Source organism: Netta rufina (genome assembly GCF_964035555.1).
Source record: "Netta rufina genome assembly, chromosome: 16".
Taxonomy (NCBI): Eukaryota; Metazoa; Chordata; class Aves; order Anseriformes; family Anatidae; genus Netta; species Netta rufina.
The window spans coordinates 5,231,269-5,248,262 of NC_140140.1; the positions used below are offsets into that span (position 1 = coordinate 5,231,269).

The window sequence follows — 16,994 nt, forward strand, 5'->3', positions numbered from 1 at the left end:
GTGCAGAAAATCCCAATGTAAAAGGAAAAAAAAAACAAAACAAAGAATTCAAACTTACTGTAGAATATGAAAGCATTTGGATACACAAGTTTAAATTAGAAAGTCTGAAAAGGAAAACAATGACAGAAGACTAACCCAGGCACATCCATTCAACACAGTAGAACAATTAAAGAAAACCTCTGATTCCTCATGCCTACCTTGTTTATATCCAGAGTGGTGCTGTCACCAAAGCGGGACACTTGAACCTCTCAGGGCATATCCAGGTTCTTCACTAAGCTAATCACTCGCTGCTATGTTTTGGGAGAATGGGGTAGTTGTTCCCATTTAGTTTGTGGGTGTTGCAAGCTTGCCTTTGCAGCAGGACACTTTCCATTTTGCACACTTGTCTCTTTCACGAGGGAACAGGGGCACAAATGCAGCAGTAGTCAGCGGAAAAGGAGAGGACATCTCAGCAACAGCTTGCAGCCTTCTGAACATGGTACCCTGTTTTGGCAGAAAGAGATGAAAGCTGAACTACAAGGCTTTGAGGAAATGCATGTTACATATGTGTGACTTTCCAAAGGCAGTCCGACACAGGACAGGTAGCACAGGGCAGCTGCTGCCACCTGGATCAGAGCAGCTGTTGGCTCTTCAACAGCAGTCAAGCAACTATGTGAAAAACGTGATTAGAGCACACAAATTGGGGAAGTAACACCTGCTGGGAGGGGTTACTATTAGTACCTGGCAGATGAATTTTGAAGCTTGTAAGCTACTACTGGTCCTTAACAAAAAGTGATTAATAAAAGCTGAGCTCAAGGGTCCTGCCCTTCAAAGCCTTAAAGTAGGGGTAGGTCCCTCCGAGCTTGGTAATTAGCATATGGGGGGACAAATGAGCATCTTGGTGGCAATTAGTGCCATTACACCTGGTTACAGGCTGCATTCCCTTAACGTAATGCTTCTTTTGCAGCAAGTTATGGAGTCCTGCTGTTAGTTTTTGCTGTGTTGCGGTGAGGGTCAGCCGCACCTCAGCTGCCAACCCCGCAGCAGTTCTGAGGGGCACAGGCTGCTCAGCGCCTCACCCAGCCCGACCCCGAGCACCCCCAGCGATGGGGCACCCCCAGCCTCTCGGGACATTCCCCCTCTGACTGAAAACCCCACAATCTGCCTCTTCGGGCGCCTTCCCGAGGCACCCCAGCCCCGGAACGGCAGGCAGGGCTCGGTGCCGCCGGCCGGAGGCAGCAGCGGGGAGGGCTCAAGATGGCGGCGGGCCGGGTGTTCGCCTTCCGCGACGCGCGCTGGGCCCCGGACCCGGTGCTGGCGCCCAGCCCGGCCGTGCGGAGCCCGCAGCCGGTGCCGCTGGTGATCGACAACGGCTCCTTCCAGACCCGGGCGGGCTGGGCGGCCGCCGACCCCTCCGTCCCCGCCGAGCCCCTGCTGCGGTTCCGCTCGCTGGCGGCTCGTAGCCGGGGAGCCCGCGGCGGAGCAGGAGCCGAGACTCAGGTGGGCAACGACCTGGGCAGCCCCGAGCCGCTGCGCTGGCTGCTCCGCTCGCCCTTCGACCGCAACGTGCCCGTGCAGCTGGAGCTGCAGGAGCTGCTCCTCGACCACGTCTTCCAGCGCCTCGGCGTCTCCTCGCAGGTACCGCCCGGGGGTGCCCGAGGGGAGCCCTCGTCGTGGGGCACGGCCCCGCAGCCTGCACCCTGGTGTCCCCCCGGGTCCCCAGGGTGTCTTCAGCCCCCCGGGGGTGGCGATGAGGCGCTGGGTGTGCAAGGGAGGCGGCAGGGGCCGCTGGCAGGGTCCCTTCCAGCTCGGGTGTTGTGGGTGTGTGGTCAGCTCCTGTCCACACCTTGGTTTGTGCCCAGCAGAGCCGAGGCCTGTGCCAGCTCTGGGGCACAAAAGCTTTGCCTAGGGCTGAACTGAGCCCCCGCCAGTTTTCAGCCACCTTTTGCCTACTCGTTCCATGGATTTTTCTTTATGTGTACCTTCAACAGTGTATATATGCTTTTAACATCCGTTTTTCTCTACTCCTAGGAGTCTGTTCCTTGGTTGAGTTAAAACTGAAAACCCTGTTATAGACAAGCCTTTTTTTCCCCATAAGTGCTAGGTGTAATTTAACTTAAGCATTCAGCAGCCTGCAAGTGAAGCGCTTTCTCCTTGCTGCTTTGGAGGAGTTGCTGATCTTTAAAAGAGGAGGAGGGATAATTATCTGTGGATTTTCTCTGTGTCCTTTCATTTGTTTCTTTTCTCTTGTCTTTTACAGGGCTGTGTTGATCATCCCATTGTTCTGACAGAAGCAGTGTGCAATCCGCTGTATTCGAGGCAAATGATGTCAGAGCTCCTCTTCGAATGTTACCAGGTTCCCAAAGTGTCCTATGGTGTGGATAGCTTGTATAGTTTTTACCACAACAGGAGGCAGAACTGGCCCTGCAGTGGTTTGGTGATATCTTCAGGCTATCAGTGTACGCATATTTTGCCAGTCCTAGAAGGCAGGTGAGTTCTTGGTGTCTTAAGTACAGTGCAGCCTCTTTGTCAGTCATTGATTTTTTTTTATTTTTTTTCAATGATCACAATACCTGTTTCTCCAGCATTCAGTGTTGCATTTCCTGCAGAATATGTTCTTATCAGTCTTAATTTATAGTGAGGAGGAAAAGCTAGGTCTTCAGATCTTGTGAAGTTCTGTTGAATTTTGAATTGAAAAAGCAGTGCTGTCCTTGTACAGAACTTGTTTTTAATTACTATTCACGCGTAGATCCATACTTTCAAATGCAGACAGGGATATCTGTCTTAAGTAAGATCAGATATTCAAAAGCATATTGAATTTAAAGTAGCTTTGGGACAAAAGGAAGTGTTCTCTGAGATTTCTGCTGTCCTTAAGACTTTGCTCATTCTGATTATGCGGCTACATTGTTTTTGTGTTGTTTTTTTTTTTAACTGTTACTGCAGGAGGGGGGCTTTATGACATCCAGCAAAGCTTTCAGGTTTTCAAAGCTAACACCTGGCCAATTATAAAGTTTTATAGAGGTTAGAGGGACTACTTATAGTTGCACAGAATCGTAACTTCCGTCCTTGAAATAAAGCAATGTCTTTTGTTGCCATAACTGAAATTATCATTTTTAAAGCAGAGCCTTTCAGAATGCATTTGCAAACAAAGCAGTGCTTACAGTTATTGCCTGAGAAAAATAACAGATTTTTTCGGAGAAATGATTCTTAAAATATTACCATGTTAATAATCATCTGTACGCTTGACCATGTTAAAAACAAATAATGCTGAATGAAGCAGGAGGTCTATTTTACAGTGAACTTTTAGATCTTTTCTGTTCCATTTGTTTCCCTTGCATTTTCAGGTTGGATGCTAAAAACTGCAAACGTATTAATATTGGAGGGTGTCAGGCAGCTGTATATCTTCAACGCCTCCTACAGCTGAAATACCCTGGACATTTTGCTGCCATCACACTCAGTCGCATGGAGGAAATACTTCATGAGCATAGCTACATTGCAGAAGACTATATAGAAGGTAAAAACACTTTATTAATCACAAAATACCCTTCATGGAACCTTAGATCTGAACTAGTTGTTCTCAAATTGGCTAGGGTTCAGGCTCAAACGCTCTGCTTCTATTTTGCTTTTCTTATGAGGATCTTTCTTTTAGTCTATTACACAGGGAAAGCTTGTCAACAGTTTGAGTGCTGTAGCATTTCATGAAACAAAACTGAATTTTAGAAATCCTTTCCATATTAGGTCAGACTTCTCTGTGAATGATAATAGATTATTGCAGATGAAAATTCACTCCCTTACGGCTGGGAGGAGAGAAGAGACATTAGTGTGCACTTCCCACTTCTTAGTACTTTGTGTTTACTTCACCCTGGAGTTGTGTTTACTTCACCCTGGAGAACAGAGTGCTAAGAACCATTTGCACTGAGTGTACAACTGGAAGGCAGTGATCTGAAGAGGTAGCTAAATAAGGGGGCGACTTCCAAGAGGTGTGCGGGATCCTAGGCTGGACTGTAGTCTTCTTTCTTTGAAGTCTGAACTTAGCATGGAGTGTATACACATGTGAATCACCCTGTTCAATCTGGTAAAATAGTTCCTTTACTCTCAAAACTTTCAGAACTGCAGAAGTGGAGGTCCCCGGAGTACTATGAGAACAATGTGCACAAGATGCAGCTGCCTTTTTCTAACAAACTACTGGGAAGCACCCTGACATCCGAGGAAAAGCAGGAGAGGAGACAGCAGCAATTGCGCAGGCTTCAAGAACTCAACGCACGCCGTAGAGAGGAGAAGCTGCAACTCGACCAAGAGAGGCTGGACAGGCTACTGTATGTACAGGTAACGGTGGCAGTTCTCTGGGTAGTCATCTGGGAGAAGTGTAGGTTGCTCTCTGAGCTTTACCCAAAGGTTCTGTGTCACAGTAAAGGAGCTGTAACTGTTCTGGGCATTTTCTGATATGTAACTTCAAGGTTACTTGCAGCATAAGAGAAGTTAATTGATGCAGGTGATGCTTGCAGGTTTTGAATAGTACTTTTGTGAAGTATTCTGCTTGCTGTAGAAGCATGCGCATCCATCATTTATCGTAATGAAGGCAAAGTTTATGTACATGCATAGTTGATTTTCACGTGGAGTTCATCACAAGCAGCTCTGATCCGTCTGTAGGAACTTTTAGAAGATGGTCAAATGGATCAATTCCACAAAGCTTTGGTGGAGCTGAACATGGACTCTGCAGAAGAACTTCAATCTTATATCAACAAATTGAGCCTGGCCGTTGAACAAACGAAGCAAAAAATCCTACAGGCAGAAGTCAATATTGAAGTGGATGTTGTGGACAGCAAACCAGAGGTATAACATTTTCACCATTCTTATCTCTGAGAGAATCAAGTTTGTGCCTTAAAATGTGCCCTTTATGTAAATAGCTGTATTATAGATGAACTAAGCTTCTCCTCTAACACACTCCTTGTTAATTGGGCAACTGCTCCTCACTTCCATCTTTCCTATGCAGTTACAGAAAGGGAGTTTTGGTTATATGCCTGAAATCACTCATCTTGTGCTGCTCATCCCAGATCACTGTGCAGTACCTGATAGCTTGATTCCATGTAACTTTAAGTATAACACCTAGGCTTCGTGGCACTAGTTAAAGTGTTACACCTATGTTAAATCTTTAAGTTTCCTCAAAGATTTCTTGACTATCTTTAAAAACCTGGGGTTGGAAAAAGGAAAATAGCCCTGAAAGGTAAGATCAGTCTGAAGGTACTGCTCCCTTTGTACTTACTGCTGGCAGCATGTACTGGCCCGTGGCCATACTTCAGGGTGAGTTGGTTTGGGGGTTGTAAATGCAGCAGGTAACATACCCGCTCTTGGTCATGCTGCAAACCAATCTGTCTTTACTTTTGCATTGCTTCTGGTGAACTTATTTTTAACATACCTTAATGACTCTAAGATTCTGGCATACCAGGCCTTACTTTTTTCAGTGTCTGAGAATTAATGATGCGGCACTTTGATTAAAACATCTTGAGATTTAAGTACTTATAGGTCAAAAACCATCCTTAAATGTCTGTAGCCTAGTATTAAAGATACAGAAGAACTATTAAGTTCTGTTTTTTCCAATGTTTATGTTCTTTGCTTTTGGGTGCAGGGAACTGCATGCTAAACAGCTAACCCTTTGCTTTTGTTTTGGCTATGTTTGGTGCAATTAGGTAGGATGCTTTATTCTTTTTAATTAACAATGAAAGATTAATTACTAGGCTTGGTTGTTGGGGGTTCCTTGAAGAAGAGAAACATTTGTCTGCTTTGCCAGGGTAACACAGACCCAGTACATACCAGTTCTAAAACATTGTCCAAGACTGCTTGTACGTTCACCTTTCAAGTTGTATAAAACCTTTTCAGTTTTATTAGTCTTTCCTTAGGAAAAGGTAGAGAAGAAAACAGAAAAGTGAAGGATAGAGGAGAGTGATGCCAGATGGAGTTCTCATGTTTTATTTAGCAGTTGGGACATAGCCAAAACTAGCTGGTGAGCTGGTTTCTTCTGGGTGCTGCTTCCCCTATCCTTATCAGGAAAGTTTGTGTAAGAATCAGGAGGACTGTATCTGAGCAAAATGGAGGTAGATCATGGGTTTTACACTTGTCTTCTGTCAAAAGAAAACATTGTAGAAAGAGACCAGCAGCAACTTGTGACTTTGCCAGGTGGTTGTGCCCATGTCCCAACATGTCCATTTTGGATCCCACACTCCTCCTGTTTGCTAGGTGTAGTCTCAGACCTTAAATTAATTGGCAAGCCTTTCTGATCATTTTGCACTTTGTGAAAGAGCGTACTATTATCACCAAATCCCTTTGTGAAGATAGGCTGGCTCTCCTATACGTATAGGCTGTATAAAGAAGATTAAAATCTAATTATTTTGTCCCAGGGTCTGTGCCAACTTTTCAGCTGAGTTCTGTTTTTTTTCCTGTTGCTTTTTTTTTTTTTTGTGGGCAGGGGGTTAGAAGACAAAAAAAAAACTGGAGACATCTTCAGGTGACTACTGTTTGCTGTAACAATCAATACAGCTTAAACTTCAGTGTTGAGTAGCTGCTTGGTTTTTAAATGAGGTAAACTTCAGAAGGCTTAAATGATCTAGCTGTATCCCATGCTGGCATTGCTTGCTAAATGTTGCAACAAATGTTTGTTTAAAAAAAAGTAAAATAACAAAACCAAACCCTTAGCAATAAAACCCAAAAGCTATTTCATTAAAATACAGAAATAAATGAAATAACTAAAGAATTGTCCCTACTTCACAACGGTGCTTTAGTTGTGATACTTCTCATTACAGAGGAGCTTTGGGAGCAGAGGAGCTTCGTGTCTGTGTGAAATGCAGCTTTTTTCAGTGTAGCCCATGTGCAGATGCTAGGCAGTTGAAACTAGGCAACTGTCAAAAACTGTGTGCTAGCTTTGTAGCTAGCAAATATTTGTTTTCCAGTTCCACACAAACAGAGCAGGGAATTAAATGGTAATTAGAGCAGTGAGAGCACCAAGTTTCAACCAACTTAAAGAGCTATTTTAATACGTTGTTGTACTAGGGAGTACGTTACACTGCACGGCTAGGCTGCGGTCCTGGCAGTCAGCCTGGTGACTAAGGCCTTTGATTTCTGAGCTGACCTCAGGATAACTTTTTTTTTTTTTTGAAAGTGCTTGATTTTTTACGCTTTGAGTGAATGTATTTCTTAACACCTCTTTTCTTGGTTGGTCATCCTTCTGTTTTTTCTTCAGTGCTGAAGAACAGCATATTCAGTTTCAAGTGTGTTTTAGAGTTGAGATTGGAGGGAATCTGGGTTGAGTTTTTCAAGTGTCACCAGAATTGAAGTCATGTATGTGCCTACCACATCTGAGCTAACCTTCCACAACCTTCTCTATTTCCAGACCCCTGATTTGGATCCACTGGGCAGTGAACAGTCACTGGAGGATGTGGAAAGTATTAATGAGTTCGAACCTTTATTTGCTGAGGACCAGCCCGAAGCTGAGAAGCCTGTTGCTACAGTACAGGTTGGAATTCTGTATCTTCTTGTGTCAGAGGTTACTGCCTGCTGGTAGTCTAACTAGTGTGCTAACATTTCTCCAAATACAGACAATGTCTGCTCTTGGGAGAGGTGCTTAACCCTCTGAACAGAACACCAAGAGGAGAAATGTTCTCCATCGTAACTGATGGTTTGGGGCATGAATGTACCCGCTCTTATCTCTACAGGCAGCGCATGTTATAGCAGTTCTGTGCTTTTAGGGAAAAAGTCCTGCTTAAGTTTGTGTGTGTGTGATCCATAACCCAATATCACATCGCAGTGAACAAAACTTTCATTTGGTAAGATTGAGCCATAGAAATGAGTGGCAACAAATTGGGGGGGAGGAATAAGATAAGTCCATTTTCTTTAACCTTTTATAACCTTTTACAGCATTGTCCTTTCTCTGAGATCATGACTGTTTTTTTGTAAAGCATTGTTTGAAAACTTTAATTACTATAGAATGTTACTATTCTTTAGCATAACTTTCTAATACTTCTCGATCTTGTTTTTAAAGCCCGTGTTTAACCTGGCAGAGTACCACCAACTCTTTCTTGGCACTGAAAGAATCAGAGCTCCAGAGATTGTCTTCCAGCCCTCCCTGATAGGAGAAGACCAGGCTGGTATAGCAGAAACTATGCAATATGTCCTTGAGAGGTGAGTTTATGAAGCTAACAGGCACGTTCTTCAAACAGGCTGGTCTTGTTTTGATATCAGCTTTTGCAATACTGGTGGTTACTTAAAAAGAACTTGAGAAATATGTTTGAATAGTTCTTTTTGGTAGGCTTGAGCATTGCAGGTTAGAGATGTCTTTCTGGTCTGAAGGCCACATGTCGCCTCTAAGTCAGTGGTCTCCAAACATTTTTGATCATGCACCCATATAGTTTAAAAAGAAACAAAAGAGCACAGATCCCCCAATATTTGTATATTTATAAATTACAGATATTTGATGCTGTGCTAACATTATAAAACATAATAGAAATTTTAAAAGGATGAAATGTCTTATTAATGCTACGAAAGTTAGTTTTAGTCCCCTCAGTGCAGCAAAGATATTGAGTTGATGGAATGCGTTCAGACAAGAGCAGCAAAGCTGGTGAAAGAACTAGGAAATAAAGTGTATAAGGAGTGGCTGAGGGAATGGGGTTAGTCTGGAGAAGCAGAAGTTGAGGGAGACCTCGTTGCTCTCTAAAACTGCCTGAAAGGAAGTTGTAGGGAGGCGGGTGTTGGTCTCTCTTCTCAGGTGACAACTGATAAGATACAAGGAAACGACCTCCAGTTGTTCCAGGGTAAGTTTAGACTAGATAGTGGGAAGAATTTCCTCGTGGAAAGGCAGTGGGTGTTGGAACAGGCTGCCTGGGGAAGTGGTGGAGTCACCATTCCTGAAGGCATTTAAGAGATGTGTGGATGTGGTGCTCAGGGACTTATTTTGGTGGCGGCCTTTGTAGTGCCTGATGGATGGCTGGATTTGATGATTTTAAGGATCTTTTCCAACATAACTGATACGGTGATACTGTGAAAAATACTTTCTTCCTGTATACCCATGGATTGTCTTGCACATGTCCCACTTTGGAAAGCACTGGTACAAGTTGTACAGGGAAACAAAGAACCCTCGTAAATATCCATCCCCAGAAACAATACGCTAGCAGTCTGGTTTGTAAAACCAAAGCCATCTGTGGTGTCTGTAAGGTATGATGCAGGCACGCTTGCTGGACGCCTATTTCCAGCCAACTTAACATTAGCAAATGTAACCCCTCAACCTGTGAGAACATGTGAGGTTGCATTTTCTGAGAGGCAAGAATTCCAGATCTGCTGAGTTGTTGATTTATGGGGGTATGGTTCAGAGGACTTTAAGGGTTTTCTTCTGCCACCCCAGGAATTTTCAGAAACCAAATGAGCACAGGGTCTCATGCTGGTGAAGTGAAGGAAATTTCTCAAAGTGAGTCTTGAAGGCAAACTATCAGTGTTTTCTTCATAGCTGTTCAGTTTATAGGAATATTGCTCTTGGAAAAGGTTAAGCTCTTTTGTTCCTTGTAGGTATCCAAAGGAGCAACAAGCTATTCTTGTCCAGAATGTTTTTCTCACTGGTGGAAATGCGATGTACCCTGGACTGAAAGCTAGAGTTCAGAAAGAACTCCTCGAAATGCGGCCGTTCCAGTCATCTTTTCAGGTACGTGTCCTGACAGATGAACAGACTTCACAAAAACATGTGTTAAAAAGTATTCCTGTCTGGGAGAGGTATGGAGTGAGTGTACTTAGAGCATGGGATGGAGAATGTTCCATGATGAGGCATATGACAGCTGCTTTGACTCAGAGAATGATGGTGAAGCAAAGATACAGTTGATGTAACAACTGTGGGATAGCAGGTAATAGTACCTATCTTACAAACCTATCGTCCTCTGCTACTTTCTCAATAGCACTATCCCAGCTGGGGAAGACCCAGAGCTTGCCATGCGTTTTGTAAAAGCCTCTCTTGCTGGTCTGAAACTAGCTTATGTACCAAAATCTACCACTGTCTCAAATAGCAGATCACTTTAAGCAAAGGAGGAGAAGAAAAGCAGTGATTCTTGTGGCAATTTGTGGTCCTGTAACAGGTTCTGTAACATTTGCTGTGTAGAGTGTCTTTTTGTAGCTCTGAGCGGGGTGTGACTGACAGACTACCAAATACTTGGCGGTTTTAGGAAGGATATTGCTTACTAGTTTGGGGTCCATAGGTTGGCAATGGGAAGAGAATGAGCTGCTTTTAATATCACTATTTCTAACAGAATAAAGATTTCTTTCCATTAAAATATGTTCCATAGTTTGGTTCTGTCAAAAATCTGTCATTTCAGATATTTCATATGGTACTTGCATGGTGTCTAGTCTAGCCTGCCTGTAACTGCAGCAGGACAGCATTTTAAGCTGCAGTGACAGGAATCACTTAAATAGAAATGGGATCTACACCAGTAGAAAGGACACGTGTGGTCTTTTCCCCACATACTGTGATTTCTTAGCCTGCAGCATTGCTGGAATTCACGCTGGAGCACTTGATACTTTTTTTGCATTACTACCAGGTCCTCCTGTGTTGGCTTCCAGCTGTGAGGGCTGCTGGTTGGGAATGTGATAATACAGGCTTTGCAGTCTGTAGAAACTGCAGTCTCATGGTGAACTGATCTCAAGGTGAAAACATGTCAAATCCTTTCCTCATGCTCCTTTCAGAAGCACTGAATTATCAGCTGAGACTTCTAAAATTGTGATTTACATCCCATACTATTCTATCCAGCATAAAAAGGACTTTACTGTGTTTAGTTATTAAACAACTCGATATTCTCCTACATTTATTCTTGTGTTTTCCTTCCATCCAGGTTCACCTTGCCTCCAGCCCAATTTTAGATGCCTGGTATGGGGCTAGGGACTGGGCAGTGGAACACATGACCCGTGAGGAAGGCTGGATAACCAGGAAGGACTATGAAGAAAAAGGGGGAGAATATCTCAAGGAACACTGTGCTTCAAACGTTTATGTTCCCATCAGACTTCCAAAGCAAGCCCCACGGACTACAGAGGCACTAGCACCCAGCAGAGCTCTGACATCTAGCACGGGCAATCCTTGTGAGCAGGCGTAGCACAGAGCCTTTGCCACAGCCCCCCAGGGGGAGATAAAAGAGCAAAGAGAAGAGTTCCCTGTGGTCTTGCAGTCTGAGCTGTGCATGGAGCACAAGGCATCTCATCCAGGCCCTTGAAGGGGCAGAAGGCCGAGCTGCTCTGGGGCAGCAGCTGGCCCGGTTGCAGCACCTGGCAGACGCAGTGCTGCTGCTGCATAGCGCGGGAGGGCGAGTCGGCAAGCAGGAACACAGGAACAGTGCATTCCAGAGAAAAGTACAGCCTTAGGAACTTTCACAGTAAGACTCAGGGGATTTAGCAAATGTTTTACATTTTTTTATTAAAACTTACTGCTTGTATGCTGCTTTCGTGGTGTGATTCAAAAGCTCGACTTGTATCACGCAAGGCAGTCCAGCAGGCGTCTCCCTCGCTCGTCACAGCGAGTGCTTGTCAGGCTGTGTCGTGCTGCTGGAGGCCAGAGGGGCTGCTCTCTGCCTCCTCCTGAGGCCCCCTGGCCTTGTGTCTTGTCCGATGTCCATCCCTCTGCGTGCTTTCCACTAAACTTCCTACAATTAGTAGGATTCTGGATGCTTTATGTGGTTGTTGGTATTACTGACGTTGGTTGAAACTGGAGACCTGACATAACGTGGGGTCCAGCTGTACAGAAAGAGCCCCACATAAAGCACAGTCCAGAAGGAAGCTGAGGTGCATGTAGTGCTCAGGTGGTTTTACAGCAGTGGTGGCTGAGCAGGGCAGCTCTTGGTTGGGGGGGAATCTTCTCTGCTGCTCTTCAAAAGCTGGCTGGAAGCACCTCCACGTTAGCTGCAAAAAGCTCGCTGGTGTTTCATGATAACACAATCCACTGGCTTCCTCCACTGAAAGCCTCTTGATAGCACATCCCCTGAAACAATCTGTGTCAGCTTCATTGGTGCAAGGCTGGGAAATAAGAGGACTGATGCTGTGTCCCCTGCCACACCTCAGGTGGTCTCAGTGTTGTGATGAATGCTGACACTGATGTATCAGGGTTGATAGACGCTTCAGATGCTCAAATTTGGCATAATAAATCCCTTCTAAATTGCTTGCAGTCTAAGCGTAGATGATGGTCATCAAAAGTCTCTTCAGCAATAAAGCAAACTCTTTGCTTTACCACGGCTGTGTGTGTTTCAGTGCTTTGACCTCTTTAATGACTGCAGGCTGTGAGTGATGGTGTGTTGTTGAAAAATGCAGGTTTGAGCCAGGCCCCTGTCCTGCTGCACAGCACGCTCCACCTGAAATTTGACCAGGGATTCAGTTCTCACACTGAACAACTCTGTTGCTTTCCCAAAAGAATAATCGATGCTGAACCGAAACCCAAGCAGACTGCAGGAGTTTGGCAAGTAAGCCTCTAGTCTGGAAAAGGTAAGACTATGGGGAAAATATCCAGACCATAATTGGAATAAGGAAAGTAAACAGGTGGTGGCTTGCAGTCCCCGAAGAACTGCAGAGCTCCAAGAGAAGTCATCTGGCAGCGTGAAAACAAAGGATGTGAGGTACTTGGTGCTGGAGCATGGAGTTTATTTGCTACAGGATGCAATACGCACACTGCTGGATTCAGAAAGCATTACTCAGACACCTGACCTTAAGAAAAATCTGCTATCAAACACCGAGGGCACGCCCGTGTGCGGGCAGTCCTGCAGTCACACGTGGCTCAGCAGGGGGAAGAGCTGTCACCTGCTCCTGTGTGGTTCCCTGAGCTGCTTGCTCTCCATGGCCTGGCCCTAGCTGGATGGGGAAGGGAGTTTGCTACCTTCAGATGGCCTCAGATTCGGCCTGCCGCTCTGTCCCCAGCTGCCTGGAGGCCTGCTGCTTTTCAGGAGTATTACGGCAATTCTGCAGGTGTTTAAGGAATGTGGCAGAACGTGCTGTGCTGACAGCAGAAATGTTACACCCCAGCCAAGTGTCTCTTCTGATCTCAGCTCGGGTGGGTGAGCTGCTGTGCAGGCTCTGATGGCCTGTTGCTGTTTGACCCCTCTGACAGTCACGGCAGGAGCAATGCTTGTGGTGCAGAAACTTGTTCTGGTGCTGGGTGCTGTGCGGAAAACTTCCAGCATGGAAACCTGCAGCAGATGGTGACATTGCTTTAAATGTTTGGCCAAATCATTCCAACCACTTTTTTGTAGGAATTCAAAGCCTGATGGAGTAAAGAAATGTCAGATCAGCTGCCTAAACACCTTCAAGGGAGCATAATTTTATCCTGTCCTAAATATTAGCAGTTAATTTGTTACTTTATCCTTGTAGCAGCTGGGGTAATGAATGACCTTGGGCACTACAATTACAGCCAGAAGCTGTGCTAAATATGCTGGTGGTCACTTAATTGCTTGGAGTAGCGATGTGGCAAAGCAGGATGAATTCTGCCTGTTTTGGGTTTGGTTCCCTGGAACATTCGCTGTAGTGCTACATGAGCAGTGGCACAGAAGTGGGACGGGGGTGGGATGTCGAGGGCAGGCAGACGCAGCGGTGTTCGCATTGACAGCAGCGTTGGCTGAAGTGCTCCTGGAGCTCCACCTCTGGGACGCTTCTGTGCAGGGTTTTCTCATGCCCGTGCCAGGAGCTGGGTGTTTGTTTTCCATATAACTGTCACAGGGTTCACCAAACCCAAAGGGACTTGGAACATTTCTTCTGTGCAGTGGCTTATGCCACCCAATGCCAGGAAGAGGCCAGGAAAGCACCTCCTTGTCTCTTTTTATTGGGACTTCCGTGGAACTGGAGGAACTGCTACAATGAGAAAACCAGATATTGGAAAGAGTTCTGTGGACAGGAAACTTGAAGTGATGCTGTGAGGGCCTTTGCCAAGCGGTTGTAGAGGTGCCACTGAGTGAGCTGCTGCGTAAGCAGCCCTAAAATCTGTAGGGTGTTTGTCCTCGCAGGTGTCCTGCACGCCAACAAGTGCAGCTGCCAGGTCAGAGGTGGTTGAGAGGTTCACGGTTGGTCCTTAATACCTGAAGTTCAAAGCAAGCTGTAACCTTATTATGCAACCAAGTTATCGCCTAATTGAGGTCAAAGAAGGCAAAAGTACAAGCTGCAATTCATCAGGCTTGGTGAGCTCGTCTATTTAATGGAAATGAGAGCTCAATCTGGGTTCCACCTTTCGCAGGGTCCCTAAGATCTGCTCCGAGTGGAAACACCACGTCAGTGAGGAGCCCTGGAGACCGAACAGAGCACGTGTCTGCTGTCCCAGATTTCCGTTCGAGCTGCATACAAGGGTTGCTTTTGGTCTTGGAGGCTTCTTACATTTCCTACACCATAACGACTTCAAACAGTAACCATTCCTTGCTAAATCTCCACTAGGACACCAAGATTAGAGCTTTTTGCTCCAGTTATTAATCTCCAGAAGAGTTAATGTGCTGTGTAAGACAGCATGTCAGAAGAAAGAGAAGATGCCCATGAGCTGTCACTTAAAATTTAGGATTATCCCTCCAGAGGCAGCCTGCAAGGATCCTGTAGCAGCCCGTTGTAAGCGAGAAGTTTTGAAGCTTGTGTGGGATGAGCAGGGGAGGGCAGGCTGCTGTAATGGATTTAGCATTATCCCCCAAGTCAGATGGTGGGATTTCCACCCCGGTTCGACACGTCAGGCGCAGAGCAGCTGTTCCAAGTCCCATTATTCACTCCCACTGCTTCGTGCGATAGCGAGCCAGTCCCCGAGCATCAGCTTCAACAAAACTGCTCGCTCTTAAAAGGCTCAGGCTGCTGCTTGGTGTGCCAGGGATTCTTCACGCTGCATTTTGTGCCCTCTTTTCAGAGGCCGGGTTTGCTATATTTAGGTGATGCACACCTTTTGCCCCACTTCTTCACGAGCCCAGCCCTAGCTCTTAGGATGGCAAAGTGCCATAAGTTTCTTGTTTGTTTGTTTGATTTTAATTGTATTGGGTTTTCTCCATCCATAGGGATCTCTTTTTTTTTGTTGTTTTTGCTTGCAATTTCCTAATGCGGTAAAGACCATAATGATAGCACTACATCAGGAGCCAGGAGACGTGCATTAATTTTCATCTCTATTTACTCCTGACAAGCCAGTTTGTGCTCGTTTGCTTCGACCTTGGTTCCCTGTCTCAGCATCTGTAACAGCAGAATTAACCTGGGAGGTGTGCTAGCGGAGGCTTTTCACGCGGTGCAAAACTGCAGAAGACCGTAAGGGCGGTGGGAAGGCTGGAAATGGGGCTGTGGGGAATGGGGCTGTGCTCATTTAATGCACATTTAGGCCAGGTGCAAGTGGAAGGTCTTCCAACCACACCTTGCCTGAAGCCGGGTGAGGCAGGCAGTGGGGTAAGAATCACTCTCTATATATTCTTTTATTCTTAAGCAATTGCTACTGATCGCTGTCAGAATATGGAACAAGCCGGATTTATGGGCTGACTCAGAAGCTTTTATGCTCTTAAAATTCCTGGTTTTAGGCAGGACAGGATTTCTTTGCCTATTAATTTATTTCAACAGCTAGGTAAAGTACAAAGCAGCTTCTCCCTTTACCTGTCAGGAAATAAAAGTGACGTGTCGGTGGGGAAAACATCTTTTATGTTGCCAATGGGCTTCCTTGTAGGCATCTGGGTTCCTGCATTTCCAAGAGCTGTGAAATCAGGCTGTTAAATCAAGAGGAAGCTCGTCCCCAAAGGAAGCTCAGGGCAACAGTTGTGGCAAGTCTGACCAGACTTTACAATATTCAGGTAAAAAATATGGCTTTATTCAAACCTAAGTCACATATATTCCAGAAGAGAGAGACCTTTGGAAAGCATCTGAGCTCCTTGCATTCAGAGGACATGCACTGGGGTAACAGAGCAGGTGGCCTTTAAACTGGAGCCCTATCACTCAGGTTTTAGGGTTCAAAATACATCAAACTGCTTGGGAGCAATGAGGTTTGGGCCTCTGGCCGCCATCAGGAAGGCGGCGGTGTGTTGGGTGCCTCCCTCAGGCAAGAGAGCCTCGTGGACCTCCGGGTGGGAGAAGTTCAGGAAGGTGCTGGTGACCTGCAGCCCCAAAAGCCTCAGAGCTGCCATCGTGGCATGTAGGGCTGCTGTGTATGGGCTGTCCTGAGTGCCCCCGTGCTTAGAAGGGGCCAGAGGCTGCTGGCTGAGGCTGATTTCCCACCTCTCTAAATTATCTCCCCCTTTCTGCAGCTCTTCCTGCTGAATCCCCACAGGGGAGGCTGTCCCGACAGAGAGGGGAGGCTGAGGGCCTGCTGCCTCTTCTGAGGCTGGCTGGAAGGCCAGGTCCAGTCTGTAACAGTGGTTTTTGGACAGCCACATCTTTCCCCAAAAGAATTTGATGTGGAGATTTTGTTCTTTGGGGTGTTCTCGCTCTCTTCAAAGGAGAAGGGTAATAAATAAGGAGCATGAGCCCGACTCACGCTGGTTTCTGCGGTCCAAGTGGCAGCCCAGCCACGTCAGGGGAGAACCAGCCCCGCAGGGCCTGCCCCGGGGGCTGGCAGGCACTCGCAGGGCTCCTCTGCACAACTCTAGAAATAACTTTGTTTACTCCTCGATTTTATAACCTGCTGCCAGCTCTCCGGAGGCAAAATACCCTTAAAATGTCCCCAGCTGTTCCCTCGGATGTACCCACAGTAGCGTGCCCCTGGGATCCGCCTCGGGTTTTTATGGGAGGCCAGGAGGGCTGTTACCAGGTAGATGCCATCTGCTAGCGCTGGCTGGGAGCTCTTGGTAAGCTGCTTGCATAATACCTTGCACAGCTTGTCAAGTATTAGGAAAAGCAGCTCTGGTTGTTCCTGAATGTGGCAGGGTTGGGTTTTTTCCTGTCATCTTTAAACTGAGTTTTACGTCCCCTGGGTTAAGCGTTGTGCATTAGCAGGATGCTCCTGGCTGGCACTGCTGCTCAGCGCCGGGAAATGTTTCAAACCCCGGTCCTTAGATCACTATAATTTCTTTTTCCGTGCTGCAGCT

The 16,994-nt window shown here is 46.1% G+C and overlaps 1 protein-coding gene across 2 annotated transcripts; it reads left to right on the plus strand.

Annotated features, from left to right (window-relative positions):
* The first annotated feature begins 1,234 nt into the window (after nt 1-1,234).
* On the plus strand, nt 1,235-12,848 carry ACTR5 (actin related protein 5). 2 transcript variants are annotated; one of them, XR_014618899.1, is made up of 10 exons: nt 1,235-1,617; nt 2,240-2,469; nt 3,324-3,493; nt 4,088-4,305; nt 4,630-4,812; nt 7,364-7,486; nt 8,012-8,151; nt 9,529-9,661; nt 10,836-11,369; nt 12,298-12,848. XR_014618899.1 is itself a non-coding variant. In XM_084296643.1 (9 exons), the coding sequence occupies exons 1-9, from the start codon at nt 1,237-1,239 to the stop codon at nt 11,091-11,093; spliced, it is 1,836 nt and encodes a 611-aa protein (XP_084152769.1). In that variant the 5' UTR covers nt 1,235-1,236; the 3' UTR covers nt 11,094-12,126. The 2 variants fall into 2 exon arrangements, 1 of the variants encoding a protein (XP_084152769.1); XM_084296643.1 differs by lacking the exon at nt 12,298-12,848 and having other exon boundaries at nt 10,836-12,126.
* The last annotated feature ends 4,146 nt before the right edge of the window (nt 12,849-16,994 follow it).